Source organism: Malaya genurostris, chromosome 2 (assembly GCF_030247185.1).
Source record: "Malaya genurostris strain Urasoe2022 chromosome 2, Malgen_1.1, whole genome shotgun sequence".
Taxonomy (NCBI): domain Eukaryota; kingdom Metazoa; phylum Arthropoda; class Insecta; order Diptera; family Culicidae; genus Malaya; species Malaya genurostris.
Window position 1 is genome coordinate 125,157,669 of NC_080571.1, and position 23,725 is coordinate 125,181,393.

At 34.4% G+C, this 23,725-nt stretch overlaps 2 protein-coding genes across 2 annotated transcripts; one reads left to right on the forward strand and one right to left on the reverse strand.

Annotated features, from left to right (window-relative positions):
• Nucleotides 1–400: 400 nt before the first annotated feature.
• On the forward strand, nt 401–2,750 carry LOC131431105 (maternal effect protein oskar). Its single transcript, XM_058596605.1, has 4 exons — nt 401–679; nt 860–1,293; nt 1,366–1,462; nt 1,627–2,750. The coding sequence occupies exons 1-4, from the start codon at nt 445–447 to the stop codon at nt 2,106–2,108; spliced, it is 1,248 nt and encodes a 415-aa protein (XP_058452588.1). The 5' UTR covers nt 401–444; the 3' UTR covers nt 2,109–2,750.
• Nucleotides 2,751–15,395: 12,645 nt separating this feature from the next.
• On the reverse strand, nt 15,396–17,559 carry LOC131432182 (uncharacterized). Its single transcript, XM_058598302.1, has 5 exons — nt 17,387–17,559; nt 16,985–17,327; nt 16,799–16,849; nt 15,697–16,744; nt 15,396–15,638 (listed from the first exon to the last, which is right to left on the reverse strand). The coding sequence occupies exons 1-5, from the start codon at nt 17,401–17,403 to the stop codon at nt 15,556–15,558; spliced, it is 1,542 nt and encodes a 513-aa protein (XP_058454285.1). The 5' UTR covers nt 17,404–17,559; the 3' UTR covers nt 15,396–15,555.
• Nucleotides 17,560–23,725: the final 6,166 nt, after the last annotated feature.

The following is a 23,725-nucleotide window of genomic DNA, read 5'->3' on the forward strand; positions in this document are numbered from 1 at the left end:
GGAAAAATACGGAAGAGTACACTACTGCGCGTTTACTGCCATCGCTTGGCGAAAATACGAAATGTCATGCATTTGAAGCGAACTTCGAACGAAAAAAGAATCTTATCGGCCATTCAAAACTAAAGTCTCATGCATTCGATACCTATTATTTCATATTCTAAAACTAGATAAAAACTAATTATTACCAAACATTCTAACAAACGTTAGGTTCAATAATAAATTATAGCACATATAAAATGTAATTTTCTTCATGCTATATTCATTTTGATTATTCGAAAAAAACACTCGTAAATCGAGCGACTAGTGTATATATATCGAATCAAATTGCAGCGTGTGGACAATTCCGATTGGTTATTGTAAAATTTCTTTGTGGTGTTGATTTATCCCGAGTGTATAAAAGGTTTCAGATCGCTATTGTTCACTTTCTGCTGCGAGTTCTTTCTGATGTTTAAACAACACGTGAGAGTGTCTATCGAGTCAGTAACAGTTGCATCAATATTTAGAATATATTTTTTGATCCTGCATCAAATTGCAAGTATGATCAGTGTAGAAAATAATCAGATCAACGATGTTAGCGCTACACGTTCAGAAGGCGTCAACATGGAGGAAGTTATTACTATCCTAAGAAGCATTATTGTAAGCCGTAGTAAAGAAGGAGCTACTATCGATGAAATTATTGGTAAACTGCATTTTTATCGGAAGAATGTTTTTGAATGCATTTATTTTACACAGCCAAACACCAATATTGCAGGTGGTTGTTTTTATGAAACCAAGAAAATCTCAAACATATTCACTACATGAAATTTGTATTGATCAGTCGCATAATATATTGAGCTTATCTTATATTACTTGTTACCAGATGACTACAAGGACCACACCGGGGAAAGCCTTCTATCGACATATCGCGATCGTGACATAGTTGCGGCACAATTGCGCCAAATAGAAGGTGTTTGGTCAACTTTCGCTGCACCCAACGGACCGTACCTATGGTATTGTAACACGAGAAGGACGCAACATCTCACTGATATGATCAAGAAACAAAAGTCACCACGCATTAGTAATAGGAAATACCAAAACTCACGATACCAGATTCCCAGTACACCATACAGTACTAGCACAAAGGTCAGCGGGTCTGATCAGAGGGAGAAGTTTTTTGAGGACAATATGAATTTTATTCCTAAACGGAATGCATGGAGTCGTGTTCAAGTGCGCGTTGCTCCGTATTTGCCACCTCAACGACGACAATTACATCAAGGAAAGCAAATGACACAGAGAAGATACTACTCCAATGTGGTGAGTGATATTTCTGAGAACTTCAAACCGTGAATAGATTAAATGAAGTTTCTTTAAATTTATTGATTTCAGCCGAACATGGGACCCAATTTTTGCGGGTACCAAATGGTCGGAGACGACTTTTTCCTTTCGCTAGCCAGATGGGAATTGGGATTTGATTTTGACCCGGGTAAGCCAAATTCTCTATATGCAAACAAATTATAGGGGATGGTAATGAATAAAATATTGATTATATTCTCTTTAACATGACAATTTGAACGCTTACCAAATAGCTTGTGTTTATCATAGTCAAACATGCGGTTTTAAACTATCGTGTTCGTTTTTCTTTCTCAGGACATTCTATCCAGCAAAGTGGTCTCTGCATTTCCGGTTTGACGATTGCAGAAGCGGCAGACCGAGTTTTAAAGGCCACTTATATTAACGAACGGGTCATAGTTAATATAGGTGCAGTGGACCTATTGCACGGGTATGATTTTGTCGATATGCAGCATGATCTGTTTCAGTTGATGAAAAATTTGGAAATACGCGGTGCATCTGTGATACTGACTACTATATCACCGATGGCCAACAGCTCACACATACCGGGCATTATTGATAGGTTACAAAAGTTCAATAGTCTGGTTCGTAGACACCACTGGAAACACATAGACTTATGGCAATGTTTCGTCAACGAAAAAGGTAATACTTTATATGAATGCTTCCAGCCGGGACCAAGGCATGTTAGTGGCAGTAATCAACCTCATGTACTCTGGAATAAACTCGGCCGGCAACGAATCATAAAGTTTTTGAAACAGCATCTCGCAGCATTCATTTGAAATCATAACAGCATAGTTTGAAGAGGATGTTATAGCGTACTAATTTTAATCTGTGTTGGTTGTTGTAATTTGTCAAGTGTATTTATAATTGTTTAATGTTTGTGAGCTCTTAAAAATAATCTTTATCGTTCGGATTGTACACTCATTGCTGGTATTGTGAATCCTCAAACACTTTTCGACGAAATTTTTTTTCAACGGCAGTTGAGACTATTTTTCGAAAATTAAACTCATTCTGTTAATTTCTTTATTGCCAGATAGAGAGATTAACTGAATCGAGTTTTTAATAGATCATATCAGCCATCAAATCATGCAAAGTCACTGGCAAATACATAATTTTTGTTGGCTTCCAATTTACTCCACTGGGTTACCGGTCCCCATTGGAAGATAAGCAGGATATTATGATAAATCTATATTTTGGAGATTCACAACACTAACAATATATCAAAATGACAATTGCTTCATTTGTACTCAATATGAAGCATTTGTCAAACAGGTCGCTTAGTCATAGAAAATATTAACAAATTGTACTATCGTAGATCTATTTTTTATACAGTAAGAGATTATATATTTACAAATTTGAACATTGATATGATGATGCCAAAAATGTTAAGAGTTTATGTTTTGTATTTGTGATATGTAATTTCAATAAATTTGTATGTTCAATGTCATAAAATCAAAATGTATTACTTTCCGTCCTTTTGAATCGCTTTGTGATTTTGTTCTTCTATTTTATTTTCTTCTCGTCAAAGCACCTATTTTGTAATTGTAATTGTAATTTATCAGCCCACAACCTGGCAGACCGTGTCCGCCCATCTGCTTGAGTGAGGTTCACTTCAAGCTGGTTGTGAGCCTACTAAAGCCTGACCGTTGATATGCACTAGACCGTATAGCACACCGGCTTCCTCCACCAGCAGGCGCTGCTCTGAGTCCCACTGGTTTCAGATACATTAGGTTAGGGATAGTGGAGATAAATAGGGAAATATAGCATTTAGAAGTTTACTAACTACTACTAACTACTGTGTTTGTGGCTGAAAATAAAGCGTATGGAACAATAATAATAATTACAATAACAATAACTACAATAATGGTAATAATAATAAAGTGACATTAAAAACAATAGCGCACTTACCCCTCTCTCCCCACCTTACCTCAGCTTAACAAAAGTCAAGTTTTCATTCAGAGTACCACCTTTTCGTCATTCTCCAGAGACGCCCCAGGGTTCTTCTTCCTAAAAATTTCCTTGCTCTTAGGCCCTCGATGACAGTTCCCCATTTCAACATTCTCGTTTCATTGCGCCCCCACCATGAAATGAAATAAGATAAAATAAAGTCAGGCGTTAGTAAGTTTGTTGGACTATATGATGTAAGGTAAGGATGCGCATTCAACACCAGACCGTCCAGGGAAGCCACAGTATGTACACAATGGCACAATTGCTTAAAATGTCTTCACACCTGCCCGAATCAGTCTCGCCGTCAATGCAATTTGCATAACATCAGTACCGATATCGAACCGGATCGGAAAGGGTTTTGAAACTTCCTTAACGGTTCATAAGATGTCAATCCGCTCCTATTCCTGATCAGAGATGCCAGAACTGCAGATATGTCTGTAAATCTGCAAATTTTACAGACTTTTGAAATTGTCGCGACCTTTTTTCCAAGTTCGTTTAGTTATACATCATAGAGAAATTTCTGCAATATTTGCTAACAGCAGATTTGTTTTCGGATATACAGACTTTTGCAACGCTGTCTGAAGATATTTGAAATTTTTATCTGGCATCTCTGTTCCTGATAATAATAAGTCCACTTTTTGAATTTAATTCACCTGTTCCGGACGAATGTGATATATTAATCACCCCCATTCTGCATACCGATCGAGTCGGACCCCGTCGAACGAATGTAAAAACCTGCACTCTGTAATTCGATCGAGTGATGCCTTTGTATGGAGAACTCGATCGAGCTACAGAACGCAAAACTTCACACCCGATCGAAACAATCCGACTCGAACGAAACACAGAGCCGGGGTGAATAAGCATCCCAATTGCATCAGTAATGCCTGAAACAACCCAATGGCCCATTGTCAATTTCAAGCAGTATCAGTCATGTCAACTCTGTGATAAATACAGATGATATAATAAATTCGTTTTACCGTTTTAAGCGAGCGATCGATCTCGGTATGATCCGACTTGGTCAACACGTAGTGTAAATTGACTCCCACCCTCATCCGCCAAGCAGGGTACGCGCCCTGTAGTTTATCATCCTAAGCTCAGGGCAATAGGATAGTTACTATTAATAATATAAAATTTATAATTTTTAATAAAAGTTTACTTGTTGCACACTTCCCACGTTGAGAATATTAGCAAGAGTCACAAAGTGGGTTGATAATCGAGACATCTATAGTAAGATGTTAGTTCCTTATCAACAGTTGCACTCTGTCCCACCGCTTGCTAATACTCCGCACCTCCTCATTCTGCTAAAAACAGGAGTCACCAGTCATCATTTGACACCGTGTAGGCATGAGGTCGGGGCTTGTGACGACCAGAGCTAAGTCAATCAAACTGCCGATACAAACAGTAAGATATGATATTTGTCGCTCCTTCCAGGATGTCGTGCACCTTTGACCCCCTCTTCTCGTCAAAGCACCTATTTTATAAGAAATCTTAAATTTTTCCATTTCCATTTCCATTCAACTAGTTTTGCTTGAATGTATATATTTTTCAAATAGGGCTATTGTACTAATTTTCACCTCGTTAGTAGAGTCGCCGTATTATTTTGCCGATTACTCGTTGATAGGATGTGCTGCAATATAAATGCGTCTCTGCATTGCCTAAACTTTCTCACAGTCAACACCCTCTCAGCAGGCCGTTCAATTTTGTTGGTTTTTGAGCGCTTGTTGAACGACATATTGCACGAAATATTCGTTCAATTTGCTGGAACGGTTTGTTGTTGTTTTTTCTCTTGCAAAAATAGTGTGAAAATTAAGTGTTACCTTTACATAGAAAGAAAATTTGTTGTTATTCTACGTGAAGTAGGAATATTGTGCAGGTATGTATTGTTAGTTTAAACAAATAAGTGGAAAAAATTTCAGAAAAACTGTAAAACTACCCACTTAGAAAAAAACGTTCAACGGTGGTCCTTCATTGGTCCAATACGTTGGATCAGTGGTCCAATGAAAGTCCAATCAATCGTTCAACGGGATCCAACTCCTCATGTTAAAAATGGCTCAAGAATGGACCTCTGTCTGCCGGGTTTGTTGAACGAAAAAAATGTCATTCGGTTCAACGGTCTGTTTCAAAATCGGCAAACGAAGGTCCCGTGTTGGCCTCCCGTTGAACGATTGATTGGACTTTCAATGGACCAATGATCCAACGTATTGGACCAATGAAGGACCACCGTTGGACGTTTTTTTTCTAAGTGGGCATGACGAAACTGATATGAAAAGTCCTTAATATTCCATCACTGCAAGTATCGTTGTCTGATATTCAATCTCTCAGGTGCGCACAACACCCAATATTTGAGGTCGAATTAAATATCGACATTCTAGCTTCCATGGAAGACAACCAGCTCTGTTATCTTCGTAGTAATTCCAACCCAACTAAACAGCCCTAACGTACAAATTTTCTAAAGTTTCTCACAGTGGTTTTTCATTGTTTTTTTTTTGGTTCCTGGCTCTATAACAGAAATCATGCTGCCATCTGCTATCATAGTATTAACTTGCATGGAGTGATAAGACAAATGCTTATGTTATTCACGGAAAAATGGCTAACTTAGACAGTATCATTTCGGAAGAATCATGTAAAGTACTGAAGGTGCTTCCGCAACCGTTAAATTATTTTTTTATGTTCAAAATGATTTTTATAAGAAATAAATAATAGCAATTTTTATAGAAATCAACTATCTTTTATTGTAGTTTTTGATTGTGTTACATATAAAAATTCTATGAATTTGATTAAAAAGATAAAATAATATAGAATATAATATAGACGATTCCAGGTTCGTCTCCTGGCAGGATCGCCAATGTGTAGTTTCTAAATTCCAAGTTTGGTCCTTTCAATCCAATCTTGCTGTGAAGAGAAATGCTCCGTTCTATCTTGTATCCAATAATGTAATGAGGGTATGAAGTCTCAAACGATTGCTGTGATTGAGATAAACTGGTTGCTAATGATTGTGGAATGAAGTAACACGTGGTAACCATGTTGTGGTCTGGTACCACACATCCTCCCTCATCTCTGAATAAAGTATATGTTTGAGATAAATTTATGTATATATTTTAATCTTTTATTCTATTGTTTTTCGATTGTGCTTATATAGTTGTGCCGGTATGCTGGTAATCTTTTTTCTCTGACTGGACGATTATTTATTTCCATTCCCGTAGATACCTTTTTACCGTATTGGGTTATTGTTTTGTCCTGTTCCCTTTCGTAAGACTGTCTCCATTCTAGTTTCGTAGCGTAATTTCCGTAGCGCTTCTCCTTAATAGAGTAATTATTTAATGTTTCGTGGTTAACAATTTCGCAGGATAATTGTACAGGCGACCAATCAATAGACGATTCATTGTCATCTTCCGAATCGTACTCGGGTGCTCGTACATATTTTTCCCGCCATTCTGAATTAGTAAGAAATAAAGAAATACCTAATGTACAAACTATTTGATTTTAATATCTCTTTTTAAATAAAATAACAAAATAATAACAAATATCTTCAGCAGACGTCCCGATCCGCGTTGAAATATCTCACGGCCGTCCCGGTCCGCGTCATTTTTTTTCTCAGCGGTCGTCCCGATCCGCACTAAAGTTTCTAACGGCCGTCCCGGTCCGTGTCCATTTTTTCAGCGGTCGTCCCGATCCGCACTAAAATTTCTCACGGCCGTCCCGGTCCGTGTCCATTTTTTTTCAGCGGTCGTCCCGATCCGCACTAAATTTTCTAACGGCCGTCCCGGTCCGTGTCCATTTTTTTCAGCGGTCGTCCCGATCCGCACTAAAATTTCTCACGGCCGTCCCGGTCCGTGTCCATTTTTTTCAGCGGTCGTCCCGATCCGCACTAAATTTTCTAACGGCCGTCCCGGTCCGTGTCCATTTTTTCAGCGGTCGTCCCGATCCGCACTAAAATTTCTCTGGGCCGTTCCGGTCCGCATATTATTAATTTTTTTTTTAGCGGTCGTCCTGATCCGCATTGAAGCTTTTAAATTTCTCACGGCCGTCCCGTATAATTTAAGTTGCTTTATTTTCTTACCTATTTTTTTTCGTTTTGCTTGAGGAAAATTTCTTCCGTCAATTTGCTATGACGATCAAATCAACTTGCTTGACGACAGTAAAACAAAATTTCTTGTAAGTCTTTTTTTTCAAATTTATAAAGGCGCTTTGTGTGCTTCGTAAATTCGTAAATTATACTAACCGGCTCCTGGCAAGATTCGCCAATGTGTAGTTTCTAAATTCCAAGTTTGGTCCTTTCAATCCAATCTTGCTGTGAAGAGAAATGCTCCGTTCTATCTTGTATCCAATAATGTAATGAGGGTATGAAGTCTCAAACGATTGCTGTGATTGAGATAAACTGGTTGCTAATGATTGTGGAATGAAGTAACACGTGGTAACCATGTTGTGGTCTGGTACCACACAGTATTGTAGTTTTTGATTATCTCAAATATAATAATCTGATAATTTCCAATGTGAAGCATATTCGTAGCACTTGTTTAATACAATAGTAATCATTTCATAATTATATAACTGGAATGACTTCCACCGAACGTTGTATATTATATTAACACTCCAAATACCAAGCCTCAAAAAAAGTTGGAACGGTAACTTCGAAATGCCATAGCTCAGCTGTTTTTGAACGAATCTCAATAAATTTTACACCTTCGAATTTTGTGAAGTTCGTAGATTGATTCAAAAACTTTGTAGCAGACGATCGGTAAAGGAAAACCAAAGAAAATTATTTTTTCCCGTTCCAGGTTTTTTTCACGCGCCCAATATGCCCTATCTGCTTTCCAATTTTCTTTCCTCTGGCATAAACGTCGCTTAGAAAATATTGAACATTTCAACTTCACCGAGTCATAACTTTGTTGTTAGTCAACCGATTTTCGAAATTTGTTCACCAGTGGAAATGTGTTACTTCCAGAAATAAAATGCACTGCAAAAAAAAACAAAAATAGGGTTGTCTACCCAAAGTTATAATGAAAATTGTGGATAGATGTCCTCAGAAAAGGTGAGACTTTTTTACAATGATCGTAAATATCTCAAAATTCAAAGCGATGACCTATATATTTTTACACATCATTCGATTGCTAGTGATACCAGGTACAATTTTCGCCTACTACCATTCTTGCACTATCAAAAAAAAACCTTAAAAAATCGATGAATTTATAAATATATATGAATTTTTCATTTTTTTCCACATGTTTGTATATAACTCAAAAATTAAAGCGATAACATGTACATTTTTCGACTCCATATTGGGATCATTACCAGAAACAATGTACTGATGAACAAAATTATATATCCATTCAAAGAATCTCAAAAAAATGGAATAAAATCAGAAATTTTCTGTTATTGGAAAAATGTTGCCAAACAAAATCAAAACAAAAAATTTTAAATTAGTTGACATATATTTTTTTATTATTTTAGTTGGAACATGAATTACATGAACATTTATGAACAAAATTTACAAAAAAAACTGAAACTTGGATTTCACTGACAATCTTAAAAATTTTGGTAAATATACCAAACCTCTAAAAATAATTATATTTTTGTATTGCACAAAAGAGTTAGGCAATTTTTATGCACAACCCAAATGCAATTAATAACTACTAAAATTCTAATTTTGTTTTAGGTTTTCCGTAGAATCTAAAAAAATCAGTAGAAGATCGGAAATTTCAGAATTTTAAAACTGCCATCCGTGTTGTTTTCATCTATTTCATAGAGATGCAATCAAATAAGTTTTGTGATAATACAAAAATTTCAAATAATTTCATTGGCTTTATACAATAAGTAATAGAATGTAAAAATATAAGAATTTTATGTACTAACCCATGACAAAAAAAAAACAACTACAATTTAAAAGTAATACATTGCTATATTTTTGTTTTACAAGCAATAAAGAACAAAATAATATATCTTGAATTTTCGGCTATCCTAAACGACATCAATTATAATCGACAGAATATTAAAATATATATTTCACAAACATAGAATTATTTCGGAATGTACAGAATGCGAAAATTATTTGAATGTTCTATTTGTAAATTCCACTCGAAAATCTATCATATACTTGTTTTACAATTCAGAAAAAGTAGGATTACGAATTTAGCACAAAAAATCTCACGTATTTAAGTAAAACCTGTTTTTATCCACCTAGTGGTGTAAGGATGCCTTTGTCATATCTCTTTTATTCTCATATAAAAAAAGAATGATATTCTTCAAACAATTTTGTATGATTTCTGAAAACCATTAAAGCTAGTGCATGAACTAGTGTAATCTACAGCAGGTCCGTACCCAGGATTTCATTTCGAGCCCAAAGATTAAAAAATAATGTTACTGAAGATTGCTTCCCAAGTAGCAAACATTGTTCTAGTACTGAATTTATTAACTCTTCTCGCAACGATTATGCGATTGGAAAAGCGCACTTTTCTTGAATGATGTGCAACAAGTGTGTTGTTTCATATGTTTCACAACAGTAATATGTACTTAGTGGAAACCGGAATCAAAACTGCTCAAATGATCTTGTCGCACAGTCAGTTGTTCAATTGTCTAACATTTCTAACAAAAATAACCGATATGAAGTAATTGTGAAACATGCCAATTATACATGTTTTAATTGCTACTTGGGTTACGTACCTAATTTTCGGCTTTTACGGCTGTTTTTAGCATACACTTTAAATTTTTATACTGGAACTGATATTGTATTACATTTCATTACGTTCATTGTCTTGTTATTTCTGTAACACATGTCTGAGACATTCGAAATAATAAAATGTTTTTGATTTCGGGAGGGTCCATAGCCCCTCGAACCCACCCTCTGGGTACGTGACTGACCTACAGAATGAAACAGTTCTCAGATCGGTTAGGCCATCTTTCTCAGTAAAGTGAGTCCCACTATTCCAGGTACTTATGAAACTGGAATCGCCTCGAATATTGGCTTTGAAGCAGTCTTTGCGATTAGCACCAACCAACCAATCTACCTGCAGCTTACAGTTGTCTTCGTCTCGAAAAACAACCTCTCCGCTTGAATGCTTTTTACTGAATGAAACCCTCACTTAACACATGAATCAATAAGTCCCGAGACTAAAGCAGAGATGGCGCTCGTAGTAAACCAGTAACCACGTCTTTCTAGAGTACTAACCTTTGCTTGAAACGGGTCAAAATTTTAAGTCGATCCGACCAGAAACAGCTGAGTTGTCGAGGTTGGAGTAAAGTCTTTTCGTAGTTTGTTTAAAAAAATGGAAAAAACCGAGTTTCGTGTTTTGATGAAACATTGTTTTTTAATGGGTAAAAACACCGTGCAAGCGAAACAATGAATTGAAAAATGTTATCCGGACTCTTGTCCATCAAAAGCAACGATTTGTCGGTGGTTCGCCGAGTTTAAACGTGGTCGTTCCGACACAAATGACGCGGAACGCTCGGGTAGACCTGTGGAAGCCGTTACATCGGAAAATGTGAGTGAAGTGACAAAAATTGTAATGATAGATCGTAAAGTGAAGCTCCGTGAGATTGCTGAGATGACACAGATATCATATGGAAGTGTATTTACTATCCTTCATGAAAAATTGAGCATGAAAAAGGTTTTTTCCAAGTGGGTGCCGCGATTGCTTTCGATGGAACAAAATGCACCCTGCCACAAGTCGATGAAAACAACGGTGAAATTAAACGAATTGGACTTTGATGTGCTTCCCCACCCCCCATACTCGCCAGATTTAGCCCCCAGTGACTACTGGCTCTTTGCTGATCTTAAAAAAATTCTCCAGGGAAAAAGATTTGGCTCAAATGAGGAGGTCATCGCTGAAACTGAAGCTTATTTTGAAGCGAAAGATAAATTTTTTTATAAACATGGTATTGAAAAATTGGAAAAATGTTGGAACCATTGTATCACACTAAAAGGTGATTACATTGATGAATAAAAAAAAATTTTGCAAAAAAAAATGTTGTTTCCATTGTTAATCTCGGGACTTATTGATGTGTTATGTTACTTTTGTATATGAAATTCATACTTTATAGGGTAATATTTTTTAACCAAAAACATAAAACAATTTTTGTGATTGGATTTTTATCATTGGATTCCAAAATATTGGCACCCTACTGTTTAATTATAATGGTAGTATAATTAAACAGTAGGGTGCCAATATTTTGGAATCATCTTTAATTTCGTAAAGCGGTAGGTGGGTGAGTGATGCCGGCCGGCATTGGAAGTTATTTAGGAATTACCCTTGTTTGTGCTAGGGTACATAACCATTTTCATTATGTTTACGTTTCGTTATAGCCTCGGCTGTTTATGTTGAACTGCAGGTGTCATAGCAGTTTAACATAAACTACTATGCAATGACGAGTCTAAGACGAAACGTAAAATGGTAAATAAATATAAATAATGGTGGAAGTTTGATAATTTTTGAAAAATCACCGGTTTACATGAAATTTCCGAAATCGACTAATTTTTTTTAAATATCTTAAAATTGGCTGAAATAATAAGATCTAGTGTAATTAAAAAATTTTTTTTTAATTCACCGAAATCGGAAATTTATTTTTTATGTCAAATATCTTATAATTGTCTGAAGTGACGAGATAACACCAGAACTCGACGCTCGATTTCGGAAATCTTAAAATTAAAAGTCCCAAAGAGTCGATTTTTCAAAAAAAAATCGAGATGACTCATGATCTCGACGTTCGGTGAGGAAGCGCGAGAAAGTCGAAATTATACAATACACAAGTATAGGGAAATTCAATCGTTTAGTGAATCTGGAGGACGTATTCAAACGATTGCTTTTAAAGTCAGATAATCTCTGTAATAACATTATCTAATAGAGTAACAACGAACGTGAGTGAACTTCATCTTCCCAAATATGCACCTGAACTAGTTTTAACACTCTAGAAGACAAAAATACCTTATTTTCATATGTAGCTAATAAATGCCTTGCAGTACAGTTACTAGAGTATTTTTCAATGAAAAAACCCAATGTTTGAAAATAGTTTAAAATTTTAATTTTTGAGTTATATACAAACATGTGAAAAAAATGAAAAATACATGTACATTTATAAATTTATCGATTTTTGAAGGTTTTCTATTGATAGTGGTAGTTGGGCGAAAATTGTACCTGATATCACTAGCAATCGAATGATGTGTAAAAATATATAGATCATCGCTTTGAATTTCGAGATATTTACGATCATTGTAAAAAGTCTCACCTTTTCTGAGGACATCTATCCACAAATTTCATCATAACTTTGGGTAGACAATCCTATTTTCGGTTTTTTTCAATGCATTTTATTTCTGGAAGTAATACCTTTCCACTGGTGAACAAATTTCGAAAATCGGTTGACTAACAACAAAGTAAAGTTGAAGTTCTCAATATCCTATTCGAAATGCAGGTACAGCATGAATGCAGATAGGGCATATTGCGAGCTTGAAAAAAAACTTGTTTGTAGAAACTTGAGGAAAAATCAGATTTTCATTAGTTTTTCCTAAGCGATCGTCAATAAAACATACTCAAAATAATCGACAAACTTCACAAAATTCAAAGGTGTAAAATTTATCGAAATTGGTCAAGTAACAAGCTATGATAGCTCAAAGTTACCGTTCCAACTTTTTTTGGGGCTTGGTTCTCCGCGTAACGTTTTTAGGCTTGGTATTAGGAGTGTTAAACACCGAACGTTGTAAAAATATTAAATATATTCTGCTTTAACATATCTATATACACTCGAAGTGAATGACTTTCTATGAAACCTGTTTTAATCCACCTAGTTGTGTAATGATTCCTTCCTCATTTTAATTTTTTTCTGTATATTACAGCAGAAATTCCCCAAAATACTAAAATTTAAAAAAAAATCAGAAAAAAGTTTTGAAGATTTCTGTTGCATAAGACTACTACATTGATACACTACCTTTGAATTTAAATTAGTGAAAATCTATTCAATCATACGTGAGAAAGTGAAGTGAAGTCATATTTGGTTATTACCCAAGTAACCATATGCGTTATAACAACATTTATAACTCTATTTTTACATTGTTAATGTATAATTACACTAATTCTACATACTTTAAAGCTATGTGCATTAGATTTTCATTCAAAATGTAACTGAGCATTATTTTACAACAACCTTCCGCCGTGATATATATCGACATTCAATGCTATATTTTGGAGCAACGAAACTTTAATAATATCTATATGAGTAATAATCCTATTAGAGTCTAATAATCACCCTTTTCAGCTTTATAATAGCATTGTTAAAACATGTGTAACTCCGCTGCATTTAATCAAATTTTACGCGATTTTTAAAAGCTGAATGAATGTAAAGTTATAGTGCATCGTGGTTACTTGGGTATTGTCGGTACTTCCGGAACCGAAAGATGGATATCGGCATAGTGACATTCGGTTCATTCAACCATGCACTAATATGATACACATTTTTTTACGATTCTCTATAGAGACCCTTACACGAGTCATTAAAAATGTCATTACTGAATTATTAATGAACGTGTAATGGTGCAGTAATGACGAGATTTCTAACAAATTTGAAATACATCATTACTTAGTTACATTAAAAATGACATTTTTAATGCTCGTGTAAGGGCCGCTAATGACGATTTGAATTTTGGAAAAAAATATCATTTATGGAACTATCAATGGTTTATTTGGTTATAGACTCTCATGGTCTGCAAACTAAAGAAAATCACTAGCCAATATGAAGAGGTAGCTTATGGACAAAGTATTCCTGAAATTGACGTTTCCATAGTGAACACCCTATTTCAGAAACAAGGGGTTTGATCCGAATGAAAATTGGGATATTCTTATGGCATCTTAAGAACTTCCATCTCCGAGAAAAGTGAGTGACATTATTTTCACCCTGTAATTTAGGAACCGGAAGTCGAATCCAAATGAAATTCAGGTACTTTGTATGGAACCGTGAGACCTTTCATTTGAATCTAAATTTGTGAAAATCGGTTAAGCCATCTCCGAAAAAAGTGAGTGATATATATATATATATATATATATATATATATATATATATATATATATATATATATATATATATATATATATATATATATATATATATATATATATATATATATATATATATGTATATATATATATATATATATATATATATATATATATATATATATATATATATATATATATATATATATATATATATATATATATATATATATATATATATATATGTATATATACATATATATATATATATATATATATATATATATATATATATATATATATATATATATATATATATATATATATATATATATATGTGTGTATGTGGCGAATTAGGCGACTGTCTCCGGGTTCCAACACATGAAGTAATTAGTATAAAGGCTATAGCAGGATAAGCATGTGAAATCTACCACATTCGAAAGGTCATAGAGTGTAAACAATTTTCTCAAAGTTTCAAGTCTTGAACTGCCATATTGAGGGTGGTTCTATTGATTTTTATTTTATTTGATTTTTGAAGAAACTGCTCCTCCGAAAAATTTGAGGCATGTTTAAGGCATTATGGGGATGCTTTACAATTTTTTTCAAAATTTTTGAATATGTATTTCTTTCATAAAAAAATACTACTCTCTTCCAATTTTTGCAACCCCCTGGATTTTTTTTGTGATAAAGAATTTTTGGACATGGTAAAGTGGAAGGTTTTCATATTTTTTAAAAATGTGGACGACCAAAATATTTGATTTTTTCTACAAAATAATTAAAAGTCGACCATCAAGTTCGCTTTGAAGGAAACGCATGGTACTATCGTGTATGTATTATGCAAAGGTTCAAACTCATTTTCTCCTTTTCGTTACTTTGCCCTGCGCTTGAGTTGCATAAACTACTAGAACAAAGCACCATGTGTTTTCTTCGCTCAGAATATATATATATATATATATATATATATATATATATATATATATATATATATATATATATATATATATATATATATATATATATATATATATATATATATATATATATATATATATATATATATATATATATATATATTCTGAGCGAAGGAAACACATGGTGCACACACACCATTAAAACAAGTTTTGCTTAATAATTCAGCCATATTTTTTACTTTATTCGTTAAAAGTAATTATAGCTGATTATTTGAATCACTTTCGCCAACGATTTCTGTTTTGGGATTCTTAGTGATCCCATTGCATTGTATCAACATTGAAAATATGTAATAGTTTAAAATTTCAAATGCTTGTATACATAATTGGCATCATCAGTGATTCAAATCCTCGGTAGAGAGTACTGCTTGGTGCGTACAGAAGTATTCAACAATATATTTTTTTATAAACTGTTGATCTGAATAATAAAAACGTATTAGCATAGACAACTAAAGCATGACGAATAAATAATTTACCTGGGTACTGATTTTGATATATTATACCATCTGCAATATACTTAGCTAGCTTCTTGAACAAATATCTATTTCCGATTAGGCCATCGTTGAGTGGTTTCATAAGCCCTTGGACAACCCACTTTGCGATGCGTTGTCGACAACTGGCTATTAAAATATCGTTTAATTCTATCGATGGACTATAGGGACCTAATTCGTCCTCTTCTTGATCTCGTTCACCAAACAGAACAAGGAATCTGGAACGAATTCGCTCGTACCGTTGATAATTAATGTCCACAATATTTGTCAGTATCTCGCGCAGTTTAAGTTTTTGCATGTGAAATTCACACGGCCAAATACTTTTCTTGAGATCTTCTTCTTCGCTTTTTGAAAATGTATCAATCCGATGATCAACAAAATTTATTTTCGGAGACAATGGAATAACCTCAGGCTGAATCGGAACCTTACAGTTAATAGATTGCTCAACAATATTAGATGGATCAAATTTTTCAATTTCATTGATGATTGCTTTAATTTGAACTTGATTTTCGCAAGAGTCAAATATATTTTCATCGTCACCAGTTTCAAACATTGCCTCTAGTTCCCGCATAATACTGTCATCATCATTTGCGTTATTAGATTTTGTAATAGTTGTATTATTATTATTGTTAAACAAAGTCGATCCAGGCATCATATTTGAATGACCTTTTTCAGGAATTGTTAGCTCAGGTTTTCGTTTACAAATCTGTTCCTTTCGGCTATATTTACTACGCGTCGCTCGCTTGTCCCTTTTTGATGGCTCTTTGCGACTTTTCTTACATGGCTGAGTCGTATCCGGCAAATGGATGCTTTTCTCAAAGCTGCGTATTTTCTCATCAAGTGACATAGTCTGCACATCGCGTAACGGAAGATCACAGGCTACTTTGGGCAAAGTTTGTAGGAACAGTAAATCTGTATCAGTTTGCACTTCAACATCGCAGGCTTCCTTTATAGTTATCTTTGGTGTAAATTTCATATTTATTAAATGTGGATGCAAGTAGGAATCTTTCGTTTCTTTTCGAATTTGAGATATCTGCAACACAGAAACGGTAAGTTGTCATAGTATAACTTTTCTTGTGGGCCGTACCATTTTGAGTATGCAGTTTCTATAAAGCGATACAATCATACATGATTTGACCTGAAAACAATAGGTAACAAATATGAATTCTATTTATAATCGATATAATGCATCTATTAGATTTGATTAATTGGTACCGGGACAAATAATCTTTTTAGAAAATGCGACCCGATGCACATCAATCAATATTCGCACCGCTTGCATTTCGAGGCTGGCGGCGCATCGTTTGACTTCAGCAGGCGTAAATGTCACATTTTCATACGAGCTCACGGTGCTTGTCCATGCCTTGTAGTTACCAGTAAGTAAATTTTCGAGGTAATTTAAATACTGACAACGAACTCTCCCCGTCAAACGATGTGCCGGCAAATCAATACTATCGATCGTCTCCGCAAAGTCAATCGGATCTGCCAGTTGTTCTTCGATTTGTGGAAGCTTAAAAGAAGTATCGCCCATGTACTCAGAATACATTTCCGCCTTGCGGTACAAGTGTTCATAAGGATCATGCTCCGGTTCGGCACAATATTGCTTAGCGCTTCCCCTGACATAAAAATGGTACAAATTAAAATCCGTAAATTTAGAATAAATTCGTATAGTTACCAATGTTTTTTAAACATGTCTTTCAAACAATAGTTGAAGAACTAGTTATAACTTTTATTAACTATACAGGTGCTATTGTTGAAGACAATGTTTATGATAACAAAGCTAGTGGTGCAGATATCCATATCATTTTTTCAGGACGTAATATCAGAAGGGCGAAACGTAGAAAATCACCGGGGTGACAACAATAAAGCGCTCTAGCCCCCGCTTGTGAGGAATTCTGACAACCGTCAGAAGGCTGGCTGCATTCCGGCTGCTGTCAAAATTGTCCAGGCGAAATTGCGTCATTATTTCGCCGTTCGTGTCATGTATATTTCCCTCCTCTTTCTTTTTTTATTCGACTTGATATTCGTCAATTCGCATGTACGTACAAAAAACGAATCTTGAGACGAGGTAAATGAGATTGAAATATGGGTATGTTAGTGAGAAAGCAATGTTATTGACAATAACATTTTCCATGATTAGTAATATGAAGGGCAATAACTTATTGGCGGCCCTTATACGATCATTAAAAGTGTCAGTAATGACACTTTCAATGATCGTGTAAGGTCTGCGAGTTCAGTGAAGACACGAGTAATGATGGAATTCCGGATTTTCCATCATTGCCGAAATTATTTCTTCTTATTATTTCTGTGTGGAAGTGTTGAATATCGTCAGTTGTATTAGATGAGAAAATTTGACAACCATGAAGTAAACATTCTCTTCAGAACTATACGTGAAAAAAATTCTCGAAATGACAAAGTGAAGATTTAAATTATTAATGTTTCATTAACCTTCACGTTTCAATGGCAAATAAAATTTATTTTCAGCTAAACTAAGATAAAGAATATTGCTAATATTCTTTAATTGCTGAGGGAAAGTTATTCTGGTTACATGCCCCGTGCTGAAGTAGTTACAAATACTCATCATTAATAATGAACGTGTAATGCTAAAAAGTAATGATGTACAGTAATGCAGTAATGACGAGCGTTTGAGCAGAAGTGTCATTACTTAGTAATGACACTTTTAATGATCGTGTAAGCACAGACTAACAGACAGGACACTCAAATTAGATTCTTCAATCATTTTAACGGTCATTTCGAATATTCCTTTAAATGGAACAGTACTCGCATATGGCATGATGGCGCCATGTTACCCTATCAAAAACATCCTGTCTGTCATCTGGACTGTGTTTATTTTTTTCATTTACCAACAGAGTTGCCATTCATACAGAACTACCTGTAGTGTATTGATTTGTTTACGTCCATGCGAATTTCATGCAGGATTCAGATTTAATACATATTGCCAAAACTTTATGCAGAATTGTGCCTACTTCTCATCATTCAACGCAATACAAAATCGAACCCGTTTTGTTACAATATTTACTTACTTCTGGTCTGCCGCCACTTAATTTCGGGTGAAAATTACCAACACAATCAAAAATAGTCTAGATGAACAACTTTGAGAAAAATTAAGGGTTACCTTCCAACATCGCTAAAAATGTTAAATATATTATCAAAGTAATCCAATAATTTATTGTGACGATTCATTTTCAAATATTATGATGAAATCAGGCATCCCTGCAAGCAGCTGATCGGTGTTGATAAACGAGGGGAAACCAACTAGTAAAAAAACTTTTACGTAACACAAGGGGTGTGCCGATAGTAAATAGTTCGCGCAGTACAATATAGGTGGAACTAGTGCATCACGAAAAATTATTTTTATAAGAATTTACTCATACTGTCATGTCTGTTAGTCTGTGGTGTAAGGGCCGCTATTGCCCACATAGCGTTTTGGCTACCTGGGCAGCCATGGCCACCAGACGGCTACCGTCACTGGTTGTCAAATCCAATTTGACCAAACAAAGTCGCCTGTATCTAAGTTAGCCGAGCGTTTTCATCTTCTCACCTTCGCTGGAAATGTCAAAAGCGGCCCTTACACGAGACAATACTATTGTCAATACAAGGAGTATTGACAATACTTTTGATCGTGTAATGGAAACTTCATTGGATTGACGAAAATATTGTCAAAAAATCAAAACTGCTCATCAATCCGACAATACTTTTTCTCCAGAGAGGAAACTATCAAATATGTACAATGGACTCTTCTCTCAATAGTGGCCCTTACACGATCATTAAAAGTGTCATTACTAAGTAATGACACTTCTGCTCAAACGCTCGTCATTACTGCATTACTGTACATCATTACTTTTTAGCATTACACGTTCATTATTAATGATGAGTATTTGTAACTACTCCAGCAATAGCAATATTTTTATTTTCGTTTAGCTGAAAATAAATTTGATTTGCCATTGAAACGTTAAGGTTAATGAAATATTAACAATTTAAATCTACACTTTGTCATTTTTTCGCGTATAGTTCTAAAGATATTCATCACTTCCACAAAAAAAATAAGAAGAAGAAATAATGTTGGTAATGATGGAAAATCCACAATTCCATCATTACTGAACTCGTAGACCTTACACGATCATTAAAAGTGCCATTACTTTTTAGTAATGACACTTTTAATGATCGTGTAAGGTCTGCTAATGTTTCAATGTTCAGTTGCAATATTTGAAGCTTCAAAAGCTTAATTATTTCGAAAAATGCGGACTCAAGTTAAAAAGTCAATTGGATTGACGGTATTGACAATACTTTGGATTGACAATAATATTGTCACGTGTAAGGGCTGCTAAAGATTTCAATGTACACGCTTAAAAATAGTTACTCAAAAATGAGTAAGATCTCACTCATCTACAGAAAAAGTGGAACAACTCTAATTTAGAGTAACTCCGAAGTTACTCAAATTTGAGTTCTTCCACTGGAAACGATATTTGGGTAAAATCTACTCATTTACTGAGTAATACTTTATTTGTACATGTACCAAAAATAGAGTAACTATCACTCAAATTTTGAGTGAAATTTTATTTCACATATACCAAATTTGCAAAAAAAATGCTCCTTTTCTGAGTGTATTGTATTAAAATATTAAGTAATTGAACTCAATACTATATCAAGTGGTGGTTGCTTGGAGTAGTGTGTCAATCGCAAATTAACATACATTTCAGTTATGCTCAGGCACCAATCATACACTTATTCCTCATAAATGACATTTGAGCATATTCGTTTCCATTCTAAAGAACAACACGGAGTTTATCATTCCGGTTTTTGCAGACACAACACCATTTGTGTTAAGCGACTCACCCTCGAAATACGCAATCTCACTAACAAAAAATACAATCTGTTGCTACAAATGGTTATTACAACTTTTAGACTGATCTTGCGAATAGTAACAAAAAAACGAGTTCTTGCGTTAAACTCAAATTTAGAGTAGGAGTTACTCAATATCATCGATGATAACTACTCAATTTTTGACGTTTCCATGTATCATTTGAAAATGAGTAACTAGTACTCAAACTCTGAGTAACTTTTTCTAAGCGTGTCCGTATAAATGCGTCAAACTACACACAGAGAAATATAACACATTAGATTATCATATATTGAGTCTTTAAGTCAACTTTAAACAATTGTTTGAATCAAATAAAAATATTTTTGAAATAAAATTTGAGTCAAATAAAACTTCTTTTGTATCAAATTTAGTGTGGAAATGTATATTATATTCAAATATATTGAGCTATCGATTCAAATTTCAAAATTTTATTGAAACAAATCAAAAATAATTATGATTAAAATGCCTTTTACAGTACATAAAATGTATTTAAATCAAATATGTTGTTGGATAGATTCAAATAAAAAATATGTTGACTCTTGCATTAAACTGAAGCAAATATACTGAGTCTTAGCTTCAAATTCATGGGTGTTGATTGAAATGTTTCGTCCTTGAATCAAATGCCAGAGATTATTGATTCTAAAACATTTTTATTGAGTCAAACATGGATACTAGTTGATTTTATGATATTTAAGTAATAACTTTCGAAGCAGTTGACGAATTTAAACTATCGGCACTATTGAAATCGTTTGAATTGTGCGATACTATAGTGAGTAGGGAAGGTTGATTATGAATTATGTATGTAAAGCGAAATTACATTTGTATTTATTCCAGAGAACGGTTTCATAGTAGAGCTTTTGTAAATTATTAAACGAAAGGAAGAAGAGAAGTCAATCCAGCAACCGTACTCAGCTGAGTACGACTGACTAGTTGTTGTAAAATAATTTACAACAACTAGTCAAAAATTCTTTTTAAATAACAATTTATTGAGTTTAAAAAAATCATCATTGAATCTACACACAGTAGCACGAAAGCCTGATTTTAGAAACAAAACTAATTTGCTAAAATAAAAAAAAATAAAAATAAATAAATAAATAAAAATAAGCGCTGATTCAAAATAAAATTTCTTTGGATTCAAAGTGTAATACACAAAAATTTAAAATAAATAAAATAAAAGTGTAATACACAAAAATTTAAAATAAATAATTTTTCAAGTAAGCAGACCCTGTCAGCTTGGAGCGAAATCAATCTTCAGTTCAGCAACACCATCGCACGGCATCACATTCAACATATGATGTCAATTGTGTGAGTGTGCAGTGCTGCTATTTTGACGCGCACAAATTTGTCATTTATCTCCCCTACTTCAATGTACGAGATTCGATGCGGACTCGTCTGAGGGCGCCATGCTCACAAAAAAGTATGTTGCCAATGAAGTCTTTGCCGCCCCTTAAGTGCGGAGAAGAAACTTGGACTCGTGAAATTACTTGGCAGAAACATAGCCAACCCAGAAATGTATGGAAATGCAGCGCAAACAAATCTTCAAAAAATGAAAAAGATGGGTAAGGATGAGGTACTTACACAGACCAACAGACATGACAGTATGAGTCAACTCTTATAAAAATAAATTTTCGTGATGCACTAGTTCTACCTATATTGTACTGCGCGAACTATTGATTATCGGTACACCCCTTGTTTTATGTAAAAGTTTTTTTACTTGTTGATTCTTCCTCGTTTGTCAAAACTGATCAGCTGCTTACAGGGATACCTGATTTCTTAATAATATTTGAAAATGAATCGTCACAATAAGTTACCGGATTGCTTCGATAATATATTTAACTCTTTTAGCGATGTTGGAAGGTAACCATTTATTTTTCTCAACGTTGTTCATCTAGACAATTTTTGATTGTGTTGGTAATTTTTACCCGAAATTAAGAGGCGGCAGACCAGAAGCAAATAAATTTATTTATTTATTTGACAGCAGGAAAAAGCCCGATGGAGATACATTTGGACTTAACACTAACAATTAGAACTAACAATCAAAACTAACAATTAAAACTAAATCTATAATCCTATAACTAGTTGATGACACCAAGCATTACATGGCAGTAATAGTGCTTTTTCTTAAAAGGTGAGAGAGAAGAAAAAAGTGGGTAGGCGAATGGAGTACCAGGGTTGGTGGAGGAGGTGGTAAAGGAGCGTGGACTAACGACGATGTTAGAATCGGCATGTAGATCTAATTAGTGATTAAAGAGGTGGTGAAAGGAAAAGAAAAGAATGATGTTAGAATCGGCATGTAGATCTAATTAGTGATCGAAGAAAGCATGGTGGAAGACAGAAAAAAAGAGATTGATTGCGAAAGGTGTTGTAATGCAGTCTCCAATTTTTACTGACATTTCACGACCAATTAGATAAGACTGTAGCCACTTAAGTAGTGATCCGCCGAATCCAAGCCTATTGAGTTTTGCAACTGTTATTTGATGGTTTATTTTGTCGAAAGCAGCGGAGAAATCAGTATATACAGCGTCAACTTGTCGACGTGCTTGTAGACATCGATTATTGAAGGATGTTTAAGATAATAAGTTAGTTGAGGTTGATAGATTTGGCATAAAACCGTGTTACTTTCAGAGATGTAGTTGTTGCAGTTGTGCGTAACGAATTTGAGAACAAAAATTTCAAGTAATTTGGATACGGCGCATAATGCAGCTATCCCACGATAATTAGAAACATTAGATTTGTTTCCCTTTTTGAACACAGGGATAATGAATGATTTCTTCCAGATGTCGGGAAACGTTCTTGAATTAAGTGATATGTTGAACAGTATCGATAGTGGAATTAATAGGCTGTTCGAGCATTTTTTAATACTAAAGAAGGAATTCCATCCGGACCAGCATTCGAGGATGATTTCAATTTAGAGTACGCTTTTGCAATCATAATATCAGTAATCAAAGGGTGTGGGCCAATTGGAGAACGACGAGGAACGTTGATAATAGCTTTGGATATTTGATCATCGGATAAGATTTCGTGCGAAAATACACTTCTAAAATGTCGTTGAAATAGGTTACAAATATCAATTAAAGCCGATGATTCAGTATCTCCAAGAAACATCTGGTTTGGTAGTCCTGGTAGTAACAA